Here is a 23014-nt window from a genome sequence, read left to right as displayed (position 1 = left end):
GGTGCATGCCTTGGCTGGCTACCTCCCTTATATGGGAGACACATTTTGGTATATAGATAGAATAATTTACAAGTACCATTGACAACTGAAACCCAGATTATATGTGAATTTCTATAACCTGTTATATATAATATACACACTAAAAGATGTCATAAATATAATGATGCAACTAGAATTTTACTTCAGTAAAAATTAAGTTGCATCAATATATTTGTGACATTCAAGTAAGGTAGAAGAGAGGGGAAAAATGCATTTGCAAAGGTTCAAATTTACACCCTCAGCCTCACCTCATTTCTCTCTCTATCCATCCTTGTAATCACTACTATATCTTTTAAACATTTCACCACAAATGCAACTAAATTACTTTCTCCCTCCCATTAATAACAAGTCTCTGTCCAATGCACCTCATACATTTATCAATGACTACAGTATGTGCTGTTTAATTACCAATGAGCATTGGTAATTAGCAGTTTAGTTAAAATTAAGCTCTTAGTTTTGATGCAATTTCCTCTTGTGATAGTTTTCTATTTTGTGCATTTGTGGCATAAAATGGGGAAGAAACATCAACTATCTCAAGACACTATGTCTTAGTACAAGATTGGGAAAAGAAATTGTAAAGATAATAGGCTTGCACACCTATACCCAAATCTCACTCTGGTAGGCTACACAGAACATTCAGAACCAAACATTATCAAGAGGGAAGTTGACAATGATCTAAAGTTTCTAGCATGGGATATCAGGTATAGGAACCTTAGACTGGAATGTTATTGTATGCAATGCACAGACAATAGTGAAAGATATTTGTAACTAACAGCAAGTCAGGAGAATTTATTTTGCCAATAAATATGGTGTATAGGATCTGCTATAATGTATACTGGTGTTTTAGAGTGATAAAGCAGTGTTTACAATGCCTGGCAACTGTGGTGGGAGAGTGTATCAATACCCTGGTAGTGACCAGTTTCACCCTAAGTTCATTGAGAGGACAGTAAACCACCAAGACACATTTTAAGTTTGGATTTGTTTCCTATGTCATGGTTTTAGGGACCTTTGTAGTGTTACCCAAAAATAAAATTATGAACCAAAGGAAATATTTCAAACTGCTATAATCATCTACCAGTTTTAAAAGTGCAGTGCTTCAATTTCCATGAAGGATGGTGCTTCCTATGACACTAATGAAACTATTAAGCAGTGGCTAAAAGATTGCTGTGTGTACTTCACTGAAGACTAGCCTGGCATCTATAGTCATATAAAACCCATATAGGACTTGTAGGTTCTCATTAATGGGGTTTTCACAAGTGAAGACACTTTTCCTCATACCCTAGCCTGAAGCTTGCATCCAGGAGATTTGCACTTATATACTAAAAATCCTCCTCCCCCTTACAAGGGAGGTAACCAACCAAGGTATGCATCCATCCCACACCTATCCAATATCCACTTGTTTTCATTTTATTTTAGTTCATGGCAACCCACCCTCATCTCATGGGTAATAAAGAAAATGAAGAGAAATTCCTTTGGGCTGCATCATTTTATCATTCATTCACATCCATTCTCCACTCATACCTACCTCCTGTCTGCCTTCCATGCTCAAAAGACATTCCTCATTTACTCAAGACCACCTTCACCTCATACACCCATCCATCTCATTCTCAGTCTTTCCCTCAAGTTCACTCCACCCACCTCTGCCTTCCACATTCCATTTTACTATTTCTTTCAATCTTTCTTTCCATATACCGTATTTTTTGGACCATAAGGCACACCCGTAATTTGCTATTCCCCGTCCTTACATAAGGCGCGCCTGACCATAAGGCGCACCTGGTCTCGTCATGGGATAATCATGTATATGTGCATTCAAAACTGAAAATTTTCGTTGTTGAATGAGAAAAATTGGTTGGGATTTAGCAAAATTACAAAAATGATATATTTTTTCTTTTGGTCAGCGAAATCAGACCACCTCCATGGACAGTCTGCCCTGCCAATACCCCTAAAAAGCAACATAAATACGTTATGGGAATTGTGGGGAATAAAACCAACATCAGCAGATTTATTCCCGGAATTCTCTATTCACAAAACACAAGATTTATTACAAATGGTGGTAAATTTTTAGTTTCGACCATGGGCGCAATATAGCAATAGAAAATTAATTAATTTTGTAAATTATAATGTATCAACGTAATATGCAATTTTGTGAGCGGAAATAAAATACAAAAAAGGTGCTAAACAGATTTCGTAAGTAACGAAGTCGTGTCGGACAAATGGTACGCCACGTTTGTTATGATAGATGCCGATGTCGAAGAAATGAAAGGATGATAAATTCGTCTAACCTAACCTGTGTTTAATAAATCATTACCTGCATATTAAATGTCATCCGGCTCGTCCTCGTTGTCGTCATCGTGACAGACGTTGGCGGGCTTTTCAACCACTCTCTCAGCTTACGGGGTATACAAAGTTCTTGCAGCTTGAAGGAATGCATGTATCTCCACTCCATAACATTCCTTCAAGAAAATGTACCAGGCGAGGTACTGTTGGAAGCACCGAGGCCGTCAATTGACAGACGACAAGATGGCGTCCCGATCCTATGCTACCGATTTCGTTCATTAGTATATTTGCTTGTAGCAAGGTATTTTTTATTTTCATTTCCACCCACAAAATTGCATGTTACGTAGATACATTTTAATTCAAAAAATCAATAATTAATTTTCTATTGCTATATTGCGCCCATGGTCGAAACTAAAAAATACCCAAATGACTACAGTCGGAGTGGAGCGAGACTAGACCAATACAAAATGGCTGTCTGTGTTGTGGACGCTATCATGCCATAGCCATGATAGTGTGAATGAATGCGGTGGCATGGACCCGGAAACTGTCGAAGTTTTCGCAATTTTCTTGTCAAAATACATGCATCTTGGTTATAACTTCGTTGTAACTTTTGCTAGGCCTATGCACTGTCGCCGTCGGCAGGGTAGCTACGAAACGTGTCAAAATAGTACGTCACTGTCCGAGGCATTTTTTTTTTTTTTTTTTTTGCACTGAAGCCACACATAAGGCGCACCATCTGATTTTGGCCAATTTTAAGGATTTTGCCCGCGCCTTATGGTCCGAAAAATACGGTACTCAAACCATCCCAGTATTCTTTGATCAGCCCTATCTACTAACTCTCTTTCCAACCCTGCTCTAAGTCTCACCTCATTTCTCACTCTATCCATCCTTGTTATCACCACTTTATACATTTCATCTCAAATGCAACTAAATTACTTTCTGCCTCCCATTAATAACAAGTCTTTGCCCAATGCACCTCATACAGTGTTGCAGGCACAATCACCCCTTCCTACAGTTTTCTCTTTGCATACATCCCTAGATACACATTTCATTCTCCCAAAGACATTTACTTGCTTACATAAGAACATTTGAATGAAGGAGACTGCAAGAGACCATAAGGCCTACACTAGGTACCACCTATCATCCCCATCCATAAAGTAGTCTAACCATTTCTTAAAACAACTGATAGTTTCACCGCTCACTACATGGTTGCTAAGTCTATTCCATTCATTAACCACTCTATTTATAAACCAATTCTTGCCTTTTTCCTTCTTAAATCTAAATTTGTTCAATTTAAATACATCATTGCAAATCCTGCCCTGTTGTCTTAATATGATGACCTTGTTTACATTACCTTTGTTAAAGCCTTTGATCCACTTAACACCACTATTGGATTACTCCACACTTGGTTGTATATGGATAATGTTGTGATTGCATGAGGAGGAATGGGCGGGGGGTGGGCCCTAGTATGTGTGAGTAAAGTGACGCAGCCCGAAGGGATTTCTCCCCGTCCTCTCCTTATATGCAAGGGGGGACGGAGAGTGGGGGTCGCCGATTAAATGAAGCGGCCTTGCTGTGGATGTGCTGTGTCTTGCGACACTGCTTCTGACCCAGGGCGGTGGGCAGGGTGCAGGGATGACCCGTCATCCAGGAGGTGCTCAGATGAGAGGGAGGGTGGGAGGGGTGTGGAGTGTATTTAGGGATGAAATGGGTGGGAGTGTTTTTATGCCTTTCCCTTTTTGGCTACCTCCCTTGGAAGGGGGAAAAAGCCTTGGTATATGTATGTATAAGTTAAGGTGCCTAAGTCTCTTCATGAGGTAAATTTCTGAGCTGATGTATCATTTTGGTAATTCTCCTCTGTACTGATCCTAGTGAATTGATGTTCATTCTATGGGACGGATACCAAAACTGTACTGCGTAGTCAAGGATGGGTCTAACACTAGATATTTTGACAATTACCTCTGCACTTCTATTTGTAATCATCCTAGCAATGAAACCTAATACTGTTATCTTTATTCCTGGTGCTAATGCACTGTTTCCTTGATTTAAGGTCAGGACTCACTAGAACTCCCAAGTCTCTCTCGCACTCAATTTTCTCTAAAAAGTGTTATCTATGCTATATCTGTTTTCAGGGTTGTGTAGCCCATGTTTAACATGCTGCACTCTGAGGTATTGAAGTCCATTTGCCACTTCACCGACCATGTGAACAATGTTAAGATCATCCTATAGAATCTCAACATCACTATACAGCTTACCTCCACCCCTACTCCTCCATTCCCTGCTACATTTAACCCTAAATATTTAAAACTTTCCACTTCTTCTAGCCTCTCTCCTTAAGACTTACCTCCAACTCTGTTACTGTAACCCCTTGTGGATCTCAACATTATTTTAAACCACATTTACTTTCAACTTTCTCCTCTCACATACTCTTCCAAACTTTATCAATAGCTGCCTTGGAGCCTCCTCTGAACCAGCCATAAATGCAGTGTCATCAACAAACAACAACTGGCTCACCTTCCACTTCCCTCTATTCTCACCAACCATATCCAACCTATCACCCTTGTACTTCCCTCCTCTACCATCTTATTGAAGTACATATTGAATAACTATGGTGACATTACAGAGCCCTGGCACAGCCCCACTTTTACCTATAACCACTCACTCTCACAATTTTTAACCCTAACACATACTCGACTACTTGTTGACCATCTTCAGAATTATGAAAGGGATGGAAGTTCTTGATAGAGAAAGCAAATGATAGAAATGAGAAAAGAACAGAGACGGAAAAAAAAAAAAAAATTGAGAGTTCTGGACTTGAGACTGAAAAAATGGTACAACATATAAATGGAAACTTACACCAAAAAAGAGAGGAGAAAATATGAAACTAAAAGTGGCATACACAAATATTGGTGGTATGGTCTCTAGAATTAATTAAATAATTGACTAGAAATAGAGAAACCTGACATTATGGGAATTGTGGAGACAAAACTGAAAGGACCTCTATCAACATAGTGGGACAAGGTCTATACAACCACTGGGCAAAAAATAGAACAGACAAGTAAGGAGGTGGTGTCATAATATTGACCAAAAAGGGTTTAAATGTGACAAAGATAAATAAAGGCAAAGATAATGTGGAATTAATTATGATTAAAATTATAAACAAAAATAGGAAAAGCAGAAAAGTTGTAGCAGTGTATGTGCCACCAAAAACACAGGTTTGGTCTGATGATGATTATTCTAAATTACTGGAAGACAATGAATGTGCTAAATGAGTTACTGAAAGATGGTAACATAGTAATTATGGGTGATTTTAATGCAAAGGATATAACCTGGGAAGAAATGATAGTAAAAGGGGGAGAAGAACTTTGGAGCAACATTCTACTGGATATGACCATCAAATACACCTTAACACAATGGGTTAAGGAAAACATTAGATATAGAAATAATGAGGAACTATCGAAACTAGACATAATATTAACTTCTGAACCAGATATCGTGAACAAATTGGAGTATAAAACACCAACTGGAAAGAGTGACTATATACTAAAAGAGTGAATTAGAAGAACAAAACAATGTAGGAAGGAATGATAAACATAGAGAAGGAAGATTACAACAAAACGGGTTTTGTAAAACTAAGAAAAAAATTCAAAAATACAAACTGGGATAAATTCTCCAAAGAGGAAACAAAGATGGAAGACAAACAGAACATATTCAAAGAAAAATACAAGGAAGGAATCAATAAATATGTACCAAAGAAGAAGCAAAAAGAGATTTATATAAAGTGTTGGTATAACAAAGGTGCAGTGAGGCTAAAGACAGAAGAGATAAAGCCTGGGAAAGATGGAAGAGACAAAAAACATCCAAATGGCAAACATATATAAAACTTAGGAATGAATATGTGAATATACGCAAGAAAGAAAAAAGAAATTACGAAGGATCAGAGGAGGGATTGAGGAAGTTGGTGACAGAGTTTGGGAGAGTGTGTGATAGAAGAAAGCTGAAGATAAATGTGGGTAAAAGTAAGGTGATGAGATGTACAAGGGGTGAAAGTGGCAGTAGACTGGAAGTGAGCATTAAGGGAGAGCGACTGGAGGAAGTGGATAGTTTTAGATACTTGGGTGCAAATGTGGCAGGAAAAGGTGGAGTGAAGGTGGAGGTAGAATGTAGATTGAGAGAAGCAAGTAAATGCCTTGGTGGATTAAAAAGTGTAATGAGGAATAGACATTTGGGAATGGATGCTAAGAGGAGACTGTATGAAGGAGTGATTGTGTCAACTGCACTGTATGGGGCAGAAACATGGAACATAAGAGAGGAAGAGATAAGGAGTTTGAATGTGTTTGAGATGAGGTGTCTGAGAAGTATGATGGGGGGTTACTAGGCTAGATAGAGTGAGAAATGAGGAGGTGAGGAGGAGAACAGGGGTGGAAAGGGACTTGGGAGATAGGGTTGATGAAAGAGTATTAGGATGGTTTGGACACATGGAAGGAATGAGTGAAGAAAGACTAGTAAAAGAGGTATGGAATGCAGATGTGGAGGGAGTGAACATAAGGGGACGTCCTAGGATGAGGTGGATGGATGGGGTGAAGGGGGCTATGGAGAAGAGGGCAATGTCCATTGAGGAAGGACGGGAGAGGACAGTAAACAGGGGTGAATGGAGAATGGTTGTATATGGATGATGATGTGATGCATGAGGTGGAATGGGTGGGGGGATGGGGGGTGAGGTAATATGTGTGAGCAAAATTTTGACACAGCCCAAAAGGGATTTCTCCCCGTCTTCTCCTTTTATGCATGGGGGGACGGAGAGGGGGGGGTCGCCGATTTAATGAAGCGGCCTTGCTGTGGATGTGATGTGTCTTGCGACACTGCTTCTGATCCAGGGCAGTGGACAAGGTGCAGGGATGACCCATCATCCGGGAGGTGCTAAGATAAGAGGGGGGGTGGAGGGGTGTGGAGTGTATTCAAGGATGGAATGGGTGGGAATGATTTTATGCCTTTTCCTTTTTGGCTACCTCCCTTGTAAGGGGGAAAAAGCCTTGGTATATTGAAGAAAAAAGAAAAAATGCTTTTACTCAAGATTAATTGAGACAATACAAAAAAGAGATGGCTGGGCAGATTGTGCCTTCTTGGACTTGCAGAAGGATTTTGAAAAAGTACCACATAAAAAGTTAATAAGAAAAATTTAAATAATAGGAGGAATGCAAATCTAATCTGCTTTTACTCGAGACTAATTGAGATAATACAAGAAAGAGATGGATGGGCAGACTGCACCTTCCTGGATTTGCAGAAAGCTTTTGACAAGGTACCACACAAAAAATTAATAAGTAAAATTGAAAAAATAGGAGGAATTCAAGGTAAATTATTGGAATGGATGAAGGATTTATTAAGTGGGAGAAAAATGAGAGAGGTACTAAGAGACAAAAATTTGAACTGGGAAGATGTGAAGAGTGGCATTCCGCAAGGCTCTGTATTGGCTCCTTTAATGTTTGCCATATATATAAATGATATGGATGAGGGAGTGAATTGTTACATGAACTTCTTTGCTGACAATGCCAAATTATTCAAGAGAGTAAGCACAGAAGAAGATTGCAGATCGCTACAAGAAGACCTGGACAAAATATGGGAATGGAGTCAGAGATTAGAAATGAACTTTAATATTAAGAAATGTAGTACAATGGAATTTGGAAAAAGCAAAAATAGAACATTGGGTCAATATAAAATTGGAAACAAGGAAGTCAAAAAAGTCAATTCAGAAAGGTACCTGGGAGTGATTATCTCAAGTGAATTGACACCTGATAAACATGTTCAATAAATTATTTGGAGAGATCTTTAAGTTATTAAGATCAATGAAAGTGGCCTTCGACTACATGAATGAAGAAATGGTAAAGAAAATAGTGGTTACACTAATAAGAGAATGGTTGTATATTGATGATTTTGTGATGCATGAGGTGGAATGGGTGGGAGGATGGGGGTTGAGGTAGTATGTGTGAGAAAAATTTGATGCAGCCTGAAGGGATTTCTCCCCATCTTCTCCTTTTCTGCATGAGGGGACAGAGAGGGGGGGGGGTCGCCGATTTAATGAAGTGGCCTTGCTGTGGATGTGCTGTGTCTTGTGACACTGCCTCTGATCTAGGGCAGTGGACACGATGCAGGGATGACCAGTCATCCAGGAGGTGTCAAGATAAGAGGGAGGGTAGAGGGTGGAGAGGAGTGGAGTGTATTAGGGATGGAATGGGTGGGAATGGTTTTTATGCCTTTTTCTTTTTGGCTACCTCCCTTGTAAAGGGGAAAAAGCCTTTGGATATGTATGTAATAAAACTAAACTAGAGTATGCTGCAACACTATGGGCACCTAGCACAAAAAAACAACAACATAAAATTAGAAAGAATTCAAAGAGCAGCGACAAAAATGGAACCTACACTATCAAATTTTACATACGAACAAAGATTGGAGAAATTACATCTATCAACACTGGAATAGAGAAGAGAAAGTGGTGATTTATTGACCATTTACAGAATTATGAAAGGGATGGAAATTCTTAATAGAGATGACTTATTAAAATGGGACAGAAGAGAAACAAGAGGACATGAAAAGAAGCTAAATGAAGGACAGTTACAGAAGAGATATGAAAAAGAATAGCTTCCCACATAGAGTGATTAATATCTGGAACAAACTAAATGGAGAAACAATGAGTGCCAAAACTATACAAGATTTTATGAATAAACTGAATGCGGAGATATACAAAAACGGGTCACTACGAGCATAGCTCTCGTCCCATAAAATACAATTAGGTAAATACATTCAAACTCCTTCTCTCTTCCTCTCTTATGTTCTGCATTTCTGCCCCATACAGTGCTGTTGGCACAATCACTCCTTCATGTAATCTCTTCTTAGCATCCATTCCTAGATGTCTATTTCTCATTACACTTTTTAATCCACCGAGGCATTTACTCGCTTCTCTCAATCTACATTCTACCTCCATTTCCTGCCACGTTCACACCCAAGTATCTAAAACTATTCACTTCCTCCAGTCTCTCTCCCTTAATACTCACTTCCAGTCTGCTGCCACTTTCACCCCCTGTACATATCATCACCTTACTTTTGGCCACATTTATCTTCAAGTTCCTTCTTTCACACACTTTCCCAAACTCTGTCACTAACTTCCTCAATCCCTCCTCTGATCCCGCCGTGTCATCCACAAACAACAGCTGGCTTATCTCCCACTTTTCTCCATTTTCTTTAACCATTTTCAATCCCTGACCCCTTACCCTTGGATTTACCTCTCTCACCACCCCATCCATGTATAAATTAAGCAGCCAGGGTGACATAACACATCCCTGACGAAGTCCCACCTTTACCTCAAACACTTTCTCCATTTCCAATCCTGACACATGCATTACTACTCTCGTAAAAACTCTTGACAGCTCCCAGCTTTCCTCCTATCCTGTATATCTGCAAAACCTTCCACAGTGTCTTCCTGTCTACCCTATCATAAGCCTTTTCCAGATCTATAACAGCCCAAAAAACATCTCTACCTTTTCCTATAGCTTTCTCACATATCTGTCTTACCACAAAAATCTGGTCCATGCAACCTCCACCTGTCCTAAACCCACACTATTTCTCACCAATTACTCCCTCTGTTCCTCTCCTAATCCTCTCAATCAAGATCATCCCATAAGCCTTCCCAACTACACTTAACAAGCTAATCCCTCTGAAACTACTACACTCACACTTGTCCCCTTTTCCCTTGTAGAGTGGAACTATACAGGCACTCCTCTAGTCCTCCAGCACTCTACCTTCTCTTAAACAAACATTAAATAACCTCACCAGACAGTCCACCGTCACTGTACCTCCTTTTTTCAGACATTCTGCATGACATCCATCCAGACCAGGTGCCTTACCTGCTCTCATCATCATAACAACTACCTTCACTTCATCCTTCCTTATTTCTCCTCCATTTTCCTCACTCATCACAGTCATTTTCTTAGCACTTCCCACTGCAACTACCTTTCCCTCCCTATCCTCCTTCACATTTAGCAACTCCCTAAAATATTCTGCCCATCTTCTTCTTACTGCCTTCTCTTCCATTATCATCTCTCCATCTGCACCTTTTACCTTTTCTTCTCTACTTGATTCACCTCCTCTTCCTCTCTTCTTACCAAAACATCTTTTTATTACTTTCCAAATTTTCTGTCACACTCTTACCCCATTTCACATCTGCTCTCCTCTTTGCTTCCTTTATCTTATGCTTTACTTCTCTTCTCTTTTCTTTGTACCTCTCATACGATTATCACATCCTATTTTGTAACCAATCTGTGAAAGCTCGCTTCTTCTCTTCCTAATCCCACCACTCACTACCCTTCCTTCTACTTCCTCCTGTTCTCCTTGTTCCACAAACCATCTTTGCACACCTTGTGATGCCCTCCTTGAACCATCCTAATTCCTCATCCACTCCTAGTTCTACCCTATCCTTCACTCCCTCCCACTCCTCTCTCAGCTTCTTGTACTCCTCCTTTTCTTTCTCATTTAAGCAGTTCACTCTAAGCACCTCCCTACCTTTTGTCCTTTTCCTCTTTCTCCATGTATCCTCCACTCTCAACTTACCTTCCACCAAAATATTTTCTGGTGGAATTTTATCTTTACATACACAAGGTAAGGATGTTTTTTGGGCTTTTATGGATCTGGAAAAGGCTTACGACAGGGTAGACAGGAAGGCACTGTGGGAGGTACTGCAGATATATGGGATAGGAGGAAAGCTGTTAAGAGCAGTAAAGAGTTTTTATGAGAGTAGTAGAGCTTGTGTTAGGATTAGAAATGGAGAGAGTGAATGGTTTGAGGTGCGAGAGGTGAATGCAAGGATAGTGGATCAGGGGTTGGAGATGGTTAAAGAAAATAGAGAAACGTGGGAAATAAGCAAGTTGTTGTTTGGTGACGACACTGCGCTTGTAACAGGATCAGAGGAGGCATTGAGGAAGTTAGTGACAGAGTTTGAGAAGGTGTGTGAAAGAAGGAAGTTAAAGATAAATGTGGGCAAAAGTAAAGTGACGAGATGTACAAGGGGAGAGAGTGACAGCAGGATGGAAGTGAGCATTAACCACTTCCATACGGTGACGCCTACGTAGGCGGCATGAGGAGCAAGTGGGTACTCGATGATGCCGACGTCGGCATCTTGATTATATTTATTGTAGTTGTACCTATGTAATCTCCATTCTCTCTAAACTAGCTTTATCAATTTTCTATGGTTATCAAAATACACGGGTGAAAGAGAACGAACGATTGAGCACTGACTTTATTTTTTATAATGCGATTATTATGACGCAACATCGCATGTCAGGCAGCTAATGCTGCCAGACGTGCGATGTGCTCCGGAGTGAAGAGGTTAAGGGTGAGAGACTGGAGGAAGTGGATAGTTTTAGATACTTGGGTGCAAATGTGGCAGGAAAGGGAGTAGGGGGGAGGTAGAATGTAGATTGAGAGAAGCAAGTAAATACCTTGGTGCATTAAAAAGTGTAATGAGAAATAGACATCTAGGAATGGATGCTAAGAGGAGGTTATATAAAGGAGTAATTGTGCCAACAGCACTGTATGTAGCAGAAACATGGAACATAAGAGAGGAAGAGAGAAGGAGTTTGAATGTGTTTGAGATGAAATGTCCGAGAAGTATGATAGGGGTTACTAGGCTAGATAGAGTGAGAAATGAGGGGGTGAGGAGGAGAACAGGGGTTTAAAGGGAGTTGGGAGATAGGGTTGATGAAAGAGTATTAGGATGGATTGGACATATGGAAAGAATGAGTGAAGAAAGATTAGTAAAAGAAGTGTGGAAGGCAGAGGTGGAAGGAGTGAATATGAGGGGGCATCTTATGATGAGATGGATGGATGGTGGTGAAAGGGGCATTACTGAAGAGAGGAATGTCTGTTGAGGAAGGACAGGAGAGGACAGAAAATAGGGGTGAATGGAGAATGGTTGTATATGGATGATGTTGTGATGCATGAGGGGGGAGTGGGTGGGAGATGGGGGGTGAGGAAGTATGTGGGAGAAAAAATTTGACACAGCCCGAAGGGATTTCTCCCCATATATTCCTTTTCTGCATGAGGGGACAGAGAGCTGGTGTCGCCAAATTTATGAAGCGGCCTTGCTGTGGATGTGCTGTGTCTTGCGACACTGCTTCTGACCCAGGGCAGTGGACAGGATGCAGGGATGACCCATCATCCAGGAGGTGCCGAGATAAGAGGGAGGGAGGAGGGTGGAAGGGAGTGGAATATGTAGGGAATGGAATGGGTGGGAGTGGCTTCTATGCCATTTCCTTTTAGGTTACCCCCGTGTAAGGGGGAGGGAGCCTTTGGTATATGTATGTATACAATAATACATTACCTTTCCCTTGAGTAACTTACTGGCCAATTCAGTGACTTTTGCTTGTTATAGGTGCTGTGGGTCTCTTACAAAAAAGACTTGGGGGCAATGGATTGACTGATTGTCCACATTCACTTTTCTGGCAAATAACTGACCACTTAACAATAGCCTCATAAGCAATTGCCATTACCCAATTCAAACCAACACTAACCTTAAGGGGATCATTTATCAGAAAATCACGAAAAAAAAAAAATAATAATAATAATGAATTCTGAAAATATTTCCTCTAAAAGTGTTGCTCATTAGCTATCTCATGGCTGAGTATGGATGTTGTATCTTGATTTTTACTATCTAAAAAAAATATAATATCTCTTGTGGCTGGGTCGTGTGCGCTGTGTACTGCATATCATGTTTTCTGTTGTTACATATATTTTGTAAAAGAAGCTGCGTATTTTGCACAATATTTATGCTTTTGTATGATAAATAATAGCATACAATATGGCAACAGGGACCTGACTGCTTAGCGTACTGTCGTACAGTATGTGAACGTGACTTATTCATAACTTGTCTTTCAAGTAAGTGAGACGTACTATTTTCTAGAGTTCAATTCTGTGCTCAAGTTGCAGTTCTGAACCACATCTTTGGTTATGAACTTGAATATATGCCATCAGCAAGAGGGACAACAACCAGTGCTGCCATAAAACAGCTTAGGATGGCAGATAAAGATAGTCTGTCGCCAAAGATGCATCGTACCAAGAAAAGGAAAAGTACAAGCTTGGAACCTGAGCAATATAACCCTGGTGGATACTAACTGGATTCATCATATAAACCTGTAATTAATCAAAAGCTGGCAATAAAGAGTAGGGTGGTGCCTATGATACCCTTTCAACACCATAACATCCTAAATAATGAATGGGGACCAGTAGCCATGAACAAAAAACTATGACGCTCATTCCTGAAAAACTTGATTTTTGCACATTTAACTTGATTCATATCCAAAATGCCTTCACTGATTTTCAACTGCAAATCCTTTTCGGATTCAGCATAATTGGGAGAACATTTGGAGGCAGATTTATGTCCTTCTGTCAAGGACTAGTAGGATTTTTTCATATATACTTTTTGTTTATTTTTGCTCTTTTCATCAACTTACTTTGGATTTTTTTCTCATAACAGAGGGATCAGAACATCATAATTTTGCCTTCGTTTCTTCATCTATCTTAGCCCATTATAAAGACAAAAAATAATCAATATCCAGTCAAAGGTCTATCCTCTGAATCAATTTCAAAATGTTAAAAAATTACCCCTCGGAAAAAAACAAAAAAAATCACAATAAAAAAGTATAAGCATAAATGACTTGAAAACTCGGTGGTATCTTCTCTGAGACAAGACAGTTACTAGGAAAAAATCTCAGCCACTTTCACCCCAAACAAAAAAAGTTCGATTTTCTAATGGACGATCCCCTTAAACATCTTACTCTTCTTATTCACTATTCTTACACAATTTTGTATTCATATACTAAAATGCATTTTCCTTCTTACAAGGGGAAGGTTGAGTTAAAAGTGTACATCCACCCATACCATACCATATACCAAGGCTTTTTTCCCCCTTACCAGGGGGGTAGCCAAAAAGGACAAGGCACAAAAAACATTCCCACCCATTTCATCCCCGAAAACACTCCACACCCCTCCACCCTCCCTCCCATCTTAGCACCTCCTAGATGACGGGTCATCCCTGCACCCTGTCCACTGCCCTGGGTCATCCACCCAACACATACAAAAATCCATTCACTGCCCAACCCCAGCCACCCATCCCCACCCCAACCTGAGCTTTTTGTTGGTGAAGTGTCATCCTCCTCCTATACCATACTGCTCAGGTCAGGGGCAATGTAATAAGATACAGCACCTCCACAGCAGGGCCAAACAGCCAAAGCTGGTTTACCTCCACTGCTTCATTACATGAAATCCCTATCCACTTGAGAAATACATAGAGCAGACAAGAAGACATCTATCTTTTGAACTTTTTTGTGCCCATGATAAAAGCTTTCAATTATCTCTCAATCTCCCCACACCCCCTAACTTCACAGTGTCACAGTCTCCCATATTCCCTATCTATTCTAACATATCATTAAAGTACAAGGGCATTTTAATCATGTATTTGATACTTGCCTTGATCATCCCTGAGGAGAACTCGGTCACTCATGGTGAGCTTGGAGGTCTGTGTGTTAGAGGCTGTCCTCATGCTCGAGTACAATACACACAAGAACCAAATGACCAGGGACACAATAGATTCTCCATCAAACTGTGGTTTCTGCAGATAGACAAAAACAGATGTAAAGCTTTCACAGCTTTAAGACAGCAGTCAATAAACCACTTAGGACAAAATATTAGTTAATATAAACTGACTCAAAAATACAGCTGTCTTGCTGGAGTGAACATAGTTCATGTACAGCAAAATGCACTCACTTGGTCGTTATTAGGGGATTCATTCACTCCACTGATGACTGTACTCCAGTTAGGTTTGCAGGCTTGATCAGGTTGGTTTGTCATTGCTGACCATGTCAAGTACAGGGTATACAAAGTGATCACCGATGCCTGCATCACAAAATAAAACTTATAAATACCACTTGTTCTGAATGTTATTACCTCTCCCAAATATGGGGTCAAGACTCATTAAATCTCTCCTTCACCACCTCTGTGATTCCATCTTTTTTGGCACGACACTGTCCCCAAGGACAGAAACACTAGTTATCAGTAATGATATACAAATATCATATGTATTCAATAAAATATGCTATTATTCCATTTCCAGTTATAAACAATAAACACCATTTACCTGCAAGAGTCCTGATCTAGGTTGTGACTCCTGTACTTTTGGTAGGATGCTTAGGATGCTGACCAATGCACACAAAATCAAATTGAATGAAATGAAGAACTTGTGCAAAGTGCAACCATCAGTCTGCAAATTCAAATTGGATGGAGAAATTAATTCACTACACTGGAAACTATGCGTGGAAACATTAATCATTTCAAGTGCTGCAACTATTATGATTTTGAGGATATATTCCAGAGTTAAGTATCTTTTCCACTATAAGATGTCTTGCACACATGTGGATGTGCACATACATACACACCAAAAGCCCTTTCATCCTTGTCTAAGGAATAGCAGAGTCCATTCACCCACTTCACACACACTAAAACCCATTTGGTACCCTTCCTATCTCAGCACCACATGGATGAATGGTTATCACTGTCCTTCATTACATTGCTCAAACATAGGCAATGCAGGCACAATGATTCCACAACAGGACAAGACAGGTACAGCTGATTTACCCTTACTGCTTAATCATGTGGGTGCTATCCTTATACAGACGCTCCTCTACTTATGTTCATTCGTTTTACGTTTTTTCGATTTTACGTTTGAACTGACTGTAAAAAAAAAATTGTAAAAAAAAAAATTTTGAGTGAATTTTTTAGTTTGGCGCGCTCTCCTTAGTTCAAACGATACTTGCGCATGACGCTGCGTCCATTGTTTACATTGCACAAACGACAAACTGAACATGCCTTGCCTCATCCTCCTCCACCATCTCAATTTATGTTGCTTGAATTTAATATATTTGAAATTAATGTTATCATTTTACAATGTTATGTGTATAATTAATGATTTAGGGGTGTTTTATAAGATACGGTAATAGAATTTACGGATGTATAGTACAGTAACAACTTACGTTCATTTTCAACTTACGTTCGGCCGTTCGGAACGTAACTAAAACGTAAGTTGAGGAGCGTCTGTATATTCAAAATGATTTACAGAGTAGACAAGAAAAACACCCCTTCATATTGCATCATCCTTTCACCCATTCACAATTTCCCTCTCTTCCCTGTTCCATAGATTTCATGTGAATTCATGGCTCCCTTTACTCCACCCATTCACCTCATTCTTGATCTTTCTCTCACGTTCACTACACCAACCTCTCTTTACCAAACTATTTTTGCAAGTCTACCCACATTCATTCTTTCCATATGCCTAAACCACCCCAGCTTCTTCCTATCTGCCCTATCTAACAGTTCCTTTCCCACCCGTTACTTGCTTCACATCCACATTTCTAATCCTATCCATTAATGCAATATTGGTCATATTTCTCAAACATTTCTTAACCACATCAGTGCAATGACGCCTACATAGGCATCATGAGGCACGAGTGGGTATAGGATGCCAGCGTTGGTGTCTTGATTATATACATTTTTTGTAGTTGTATACGAGTTAACCCCGGATTCTGTGAACTGGTTTGATCATGTTTTCTGTGATGATTGTGCCAACAGCACTGTATGGGGCAGAGATATGGAACATAAGAGACGAAGAGAGGAAGAATTTAAATGTGTTTGACATGAGATGTCTGAGATGTATGGTTGGGGTAACATGGTTGGATAGTGTGAGAAATGAGGAGTTAAGGAGAGTGAGGGTGGAAAAAGAGATGTGTGATAGGGTTGATGAAAGCATGTTGGGATCGTTTGGACACATGAAAATAATGAGTGAAGAAAGATTAGTAGAAGAAGTGTGGAAGGCAGAGGTGGATAGAGTGAACATGAGGGGACGACCAAGGATGAGATGGATGGATGGGGTAAAAAGGGCGGTGAGCAAGAGGGGGTTGTCTGTTGAGAGAGGAAGGGAGAAAACAGAAGATAGGGGTGACTGGAGAATGGCTGTGTATGGATGATACTGTGATGCATGGGAGTGGGTGGGGGATGGGGGAGGTTAGGGAGTAGTTATGTGTGAATGATCATTTGACACAGCCTGCCTGAATGTATTTCTCCCTGTTTTAAATGTTTCTGCATGAGGGGACAGAGAGGGCAGGTTGCCGATTAAATGAAGCAGCTTTGCTGTGGATGTGCTGTGTCTTGCTGCATTGCTTCTGGGTGACATGCAGAGATGACCTGCCATCCAGGAGGTGCCAAGATGAGAGGGTGGTGAGGGAGGGGTAGAATGGGGCGGAATGGGTGGGAGTGGAATTATGCCTTTTGACTTTGGCTACCTCCCTTGAAAAGGAGGTATATGTATGTATACACTTTACCCTGTTTTACAAGCATTCTTCATACATCCAAGGGTCTCTTTACCCCCATCCATCCACCTTCTGTGGTCTTTCTCTCAATTTTACACTTCATGCTTGGTCATAATCAACAGTGCCATTGGCCCAAGCTGCACAACAGTACTACTAAATACCAAAACTTTGTGATTTTAAAAAAATATTTTCTTTTCAGCTCATTTAAAACAAGATCCTATTTAGAGTAGAGGTTTTGTTTTACAGTGATCTCCAAATATCAGTGATACAAAATTCTCCATATGTGGTACTCTGTGATATAAATTTGACATGGTAGGGTACCAATAAATGCTATATCATTATTACTCTTTAGTTTTGAACCACAGGCCCAATTAGTCCTCCACAGGAGGTAGCTTAAAATACCACATGTAGTGTGGCTTTTAAGCTAGTTTACTATAAAATTCATCTCTACATCCACTCCATTGTCACAAACAACTCCAAATACTTACCGTAATTTTAATAATCACATTCAGCCAGCCAGTATCTTCATTCCTTATATCTCACTTCACTTTTGCCCACATTCAATCATAACTTTATAACTTTCTAGTCTCACACACACAAAAACATGGTTAAAATTATGGAAAAAACATATAGTTGTCAGTAATCACAAAATACTCATTTCATAACCTTACCACTGTATAATAGACAAAGAAGAGAACCACAGCAGTGATTGAAAGTGCATAATTGAGGAAAGTAGCTGACAGCAGAGCACAGTACCTGGTAAAAAGAAGAGAAATATTAATGAAAATGGCCTTAATCCCTGAAACAGCTTGGAGTCACAACAAAGAAAAATTACATTTGATTTGGTAGGTTTTAACCATAGTCTTAAAAAGAATTTTCAACTTGGCAACATGGCAAATAAAATTTGTTTATTACATCTATAACACTGAAAATACTATTAATTTTCTACTTCTCATACCAAACACACTAACACACACACACACACACTTCAACGAACGGACGGCATAGAGGACGTTCCGAAGAAAATTGAAGTTTCGTGGATCCCAAAGCAAAGAGAAGTGCCTATTGTATTTGCAGGGTGGGGGGAAAATTGCTCGTGGGGTAGTGGGAAAGTAGGGAAAGAGGAGAAGGGGAGGGATTGCTGGGGGAAATGGAAGGAAATGAGGAAGGAGTAGACTTGGCCCAGGCAGACAGGCGAAAGGTAAACAAACGGCCCCCCGACCAGCTGAGCGACGATGAAATGTCTAATAAAAATGTAAAGATTAGAAGTATAGATAAGAGCAATACAGTAGAAAGTGATGAGAATATTTTCCAGGGATTTAAAGAGGGTGGGGGGGACACAAACCCCCCCCCGACTGACAAGACTAGAAGAGAAGGTCGATAAGATGATCGAGGACTTGGAGCGTAGGTTCGGTCATGTTAACAACATTGTACAAAGGGTTGAAAAATTGGAAGAACTAGAGAAGGGGAACAAAAACTTAACTGATGAAATAGAAAACCTGAAAAGACAGTTAAAAGAAGTAAAGATGGAGAATGAGGAATTGAAGAGGAATAGTAAAGAAAACAGAGAGGGATGGAAGTCGATTAAAGAAAACAGTAAAGTTGCATTTACTGACATAATTAAACAGCAAATGAGAGAACAAACTGAAGACTCGGTTATTAAAGTGATGAGACAGAAGGAGAATATAGTAAGAGACTTAGCTGACAAAAAGAAATGTATAATTATATTAGGAATGGAAGAGAAACATAACCCAGATAGAACCTCAAGAACCAATGAGGAAAATGAAAAAGTAAGCAGTTTACTAAAATTAGTTCAGGAAGATGAACCAGAAATTATGAAGGAAATTGAGGAAAAATTCAGGCTCGGAAAGTATAGTACATATAAGACCAGACCAATTAAGATTAAATTCAGGTCACAAACAACGGCAGAGAATATCTTATCCAAAACAGGGAAACTAGCAACAAGTGAACAATATAAAAAGGTATGGATAAAAAGGGAAATGAATAAAGAGGAAAGAGAGGAAGAAAAGCAGAAAAGACTTGAAGCTAAGAAAAAAAACGAGAGCAGAACGGAGTCAGAGAAAGAGAGATTCTATTGGAGAGTAGTGAATATGAAACTAAGGCAGTTCGACATACAAGAGAAAAACAAAAGGGAAACAGAGAACACAATGGAAGTGACAGAAAACTAAGAGTGTCTTACACAAATATAGATGGATTAATAACAGGATTGAATGAGCTGAATGATTATTTGAAAGAAAAAGAACCGGACATAATGGGAATTGTAGAAACAAAATTAAAAGGCCCACTACCACCCAACAGTGTAGGACATGATGCATATAATTATTGGATTAAAAACAGAGAGAAAAAGCAAGGGGGTGGAGTTATGTTCCTGACTAAGAAGGATATAAACGTGAAGGGTGTCATATATGGAAAGAATACAGTAGAGATGATTATGATAGAAGTGGAAGACATAAGAAGAGCAGAAAATTTGTGATAAATTATGTGCCTCCGAAAACAGCCTCATGGGAGGAGAGTGAACATAAAAGTATGTTAGAGGACACAAAGATAACATTAAATAAAATAATGGAAGATGGAGGAAGAATAGTTATGATGGGCGACTTTAATTGCAAAGAAATCTGCTGGGAAGAAATGACAGTAAAGGGTGGAGACGGCTCATGGGGAAACGCTCTACTTGAGATGATTACTGACCATACAATGACACAATGGATACAGGAGAACACTAGGTATAGAAATGAAGAACCATCGACACTAGACTTAATAATTACATCTGAACCTAGAATAGTGGACAAGATTGAATATAAAACACCAATAAGTAAAAGTGACCACATATTGATTGAACTGGAACTTAATGAAGAAAAATATATGAAAAGAAATGAACAATATAGAAAAGGAAGAATGATGTATGAAAAAACAAACTTTGATAAAATAAGAGAATTCTTTCAACAAGAAAACTGGGAAGAAATATACAAAGAAGAAACAACAGTGGAAGAGAAATGGAATATTTTGACAAAAATTTACAAAAAAGGAGTGGAAAAGTATGTCCCAAGACAAAAACAAGAAAAAGAATATGTAAAATGCTGGTACAACAAAAGTTGTAGGGAGTTAAATGACAAAAGAGACAAAGCCTGGACCAGATGGAAAAAAGACAGAAGACCTGAAAAATGGAAAATATATACCGGTTATAGAAATGAATATGTACAAATGTGCAGAGAGGAAAAGAGAAAATATGAAAAAGATGTCATAGAAAAGTGTAAAGATCAACCAAAACTATTCTACAGATTTGTAAACAATAAACTGAAAAACAAACAAGACTTGGAAAAATTAAGACAAGGGGGAGTTGAATACACTGAGGAAATGGAAATGGCGGAAATTATGAACAAACATTTTAAATCAGTGTTTACAAGGGAGAACATACAACCTGAAGAGATTGAATGGAAAGAGAAAGCCCCCCTATGGAAGAAATAGAAGTAACAAAGAATGAAATATTGACACACTTGAGTAATCTTGATGTCAGAAAATCGCATGGACCAGATGAAATAGCAAACTGGATTCTGAAAGAATGCAGGAATGAACTGGCAGACAAAATACATAGCATACTAAACAGTTCCTTGAAAGAAGGAAAAGTTCCAGAAGATTGGAAAAAAACAAATATAGTACCTATATATAAAGGAGGAAATAAAGAACCTACAAACTATAGACCAGTCTCTCTAACAAGTACAATAGCAAAAATTAGTGAAAGAATTATCAAAAGTAGATGGGTAAAATATTTAGAAAAAAAAAAACAAAGTGTTAAATCCAAGGCAATTTGGATTCAGACAAGGACGATCATGCGTCACCAATTTAATATGTTTCTATTCAAGGCTAATAGATATAATACAAGAAAGAGATGGATGGGCGGACTGTGCATTTCTAGACCTAAAGAAAGCGTTTGAGAGAGTACCACATAAGAAGTTGCTTAAGAAATTAGAAACTAAAGGAGGAATACAGGACACACTACTAAATTGGATGGAAGACTTTTTGCAAGAAAGAAAAATGAGAGTAGTGATAAGAAACCAGCACTCAAAATGGGATAAAGTAATAAGCGGTGTTCCGCAGGGAACAGTACTGGCCCCAATAATGTTTGCTATATATATTAATGATATGGATGAAGGAATTGAAAGCTATATGAGCTTCTTTGCAGATGATGCAAAACTACTAAAAAGAGTGAAAACAGAAGAAGATTGTGAATCACTACAGAGATCTCTATATAAAGTACAGGAATGGAGTAGGAAGTGGGAGATGGAGTTCAATACAAAAAAGTGTAGTATAATGGAATTTGGAAAAGGCAAAAACAGAATAACAGGATCATATAATTTGGGAGAAGGAATAAAAAAAGTAGAAAATGAGAAAGACCTGGGAGTCATTGTTATGAATAATATGTCACCTGAGAAACATATAAATAAGATTTTTGGAGAAACTTATAACTTAATAAGAACAATCAAAGTTGCATTTACATACCTGGATGAAGAAATGGTGAAGAAAGTCCTAATCACCCTGATAAGACCAAGATTGGAATATGCAGCAACGATATGGTCACCAAGTACAAAAAAAATGTATAAAAAAACTTGAAAGAATACAAAGAGCAATTACAAAATTGGCACCAACACTCTCAAAACTATCATATGAAGAGAGACTAGAAAAACTTGAACTACAGACACTAGAGCAAAGAAGAGAGGAGATTTGATAGCTATTTACAGAATCATGAAAGGCATGGAAATTACTGATAGAGAAAATCTGATAAAATGGGATGACAGAAACACAAGAGGACACGGAAAGAAAATAAAAAAAGACAGCTATAGAAGAGATTTGAAAAAGAACAGCTTTCCTCACAGAGTAATAGACAGTTGGAACAAGTTAGATGAGAAAGTGGTGTGTGCAAAAACAATACATGAATTTAAAAATAGTTTAGATAAAATGAGATATGAAGACGGGACCCCACGAGCATAGCTCCCCTTCCCGTAAAATACAACTAGGTAAAATACACGGAGAAAAATGAGGGTAATAATTAGACAAATATGTGACCTGGGAAGAAATGATAAGTGGTGTCCCACAAGGTCCGGTATTGGCTCCGATTATGTTTGCCATATATATAAATGACACGAATGAAGGTGTGGAATGTTATATGAATTTCTTCGTGGATGATGCAAAAATACTAAAGAAAGTACAGAGGAAGATTGTGAATCATTACTGAAAGACCTAGACAGAATCTGGAAATGGAGTCAAAAGTGGGAAGT

General features: G+C 39.0%; 1 protein-coding gene across 2 annotated transcripts in view; it reads right to left on the bottom strand.

The window, feature by feature from the left end:
• LOC143023315 (serine incorporator 1-like) overlaps positions 1 to 23014 on the bottom strand; it is a 92530-nt gene that overhangs the window by 17542 nt on the left and 51974 nt on the right. For both annotated transcript variants that reach the window (XM_076181848.1, XM_076181849.1), the window contains exons 6-9: positions 18392 to 18476; positions 15497 to 15619; positions 15127 to 15255; positions 14830 to 14971 (exon numbers count right to left, since the gene is read on the bottom strand). In XM_076181848.1, coding sequence (XP_076037963.1) covers positions 14830 to 14971; positions 15127 to 15255; positions 15497 to 15619; positions 18392 to 18476 — 479 coding nt within the window. The remainder of the gene's footprint in view (positions 1 to 14829; positions 14972 to 15126; positions 15256 to 15496; positions 15620 to 18391; positions 18477 to 23014) is intronic.

The sequence above is a fragment of the Oratosquilla oratoria genome, unplaced genomic scaffold, assembly GCF_046742065.1.
Source record: "Oratosquilla oratoria isolate Oo_2021 unplaced genomic scaffold, ASM4674206v1 SCAFFOLD45, whole genome shotgun sequence".
NCBI lineage: Eukaryota > Metazoa > Arthropoda > Malacostraca > Stomatopoda > Squillidae > Oratosquilla > Oratosquilla oratoria.
Note: the sequence above shows the minus strand (reverse complement) of the source record. Positions and strands in the feature narration are given on the sequence as shown.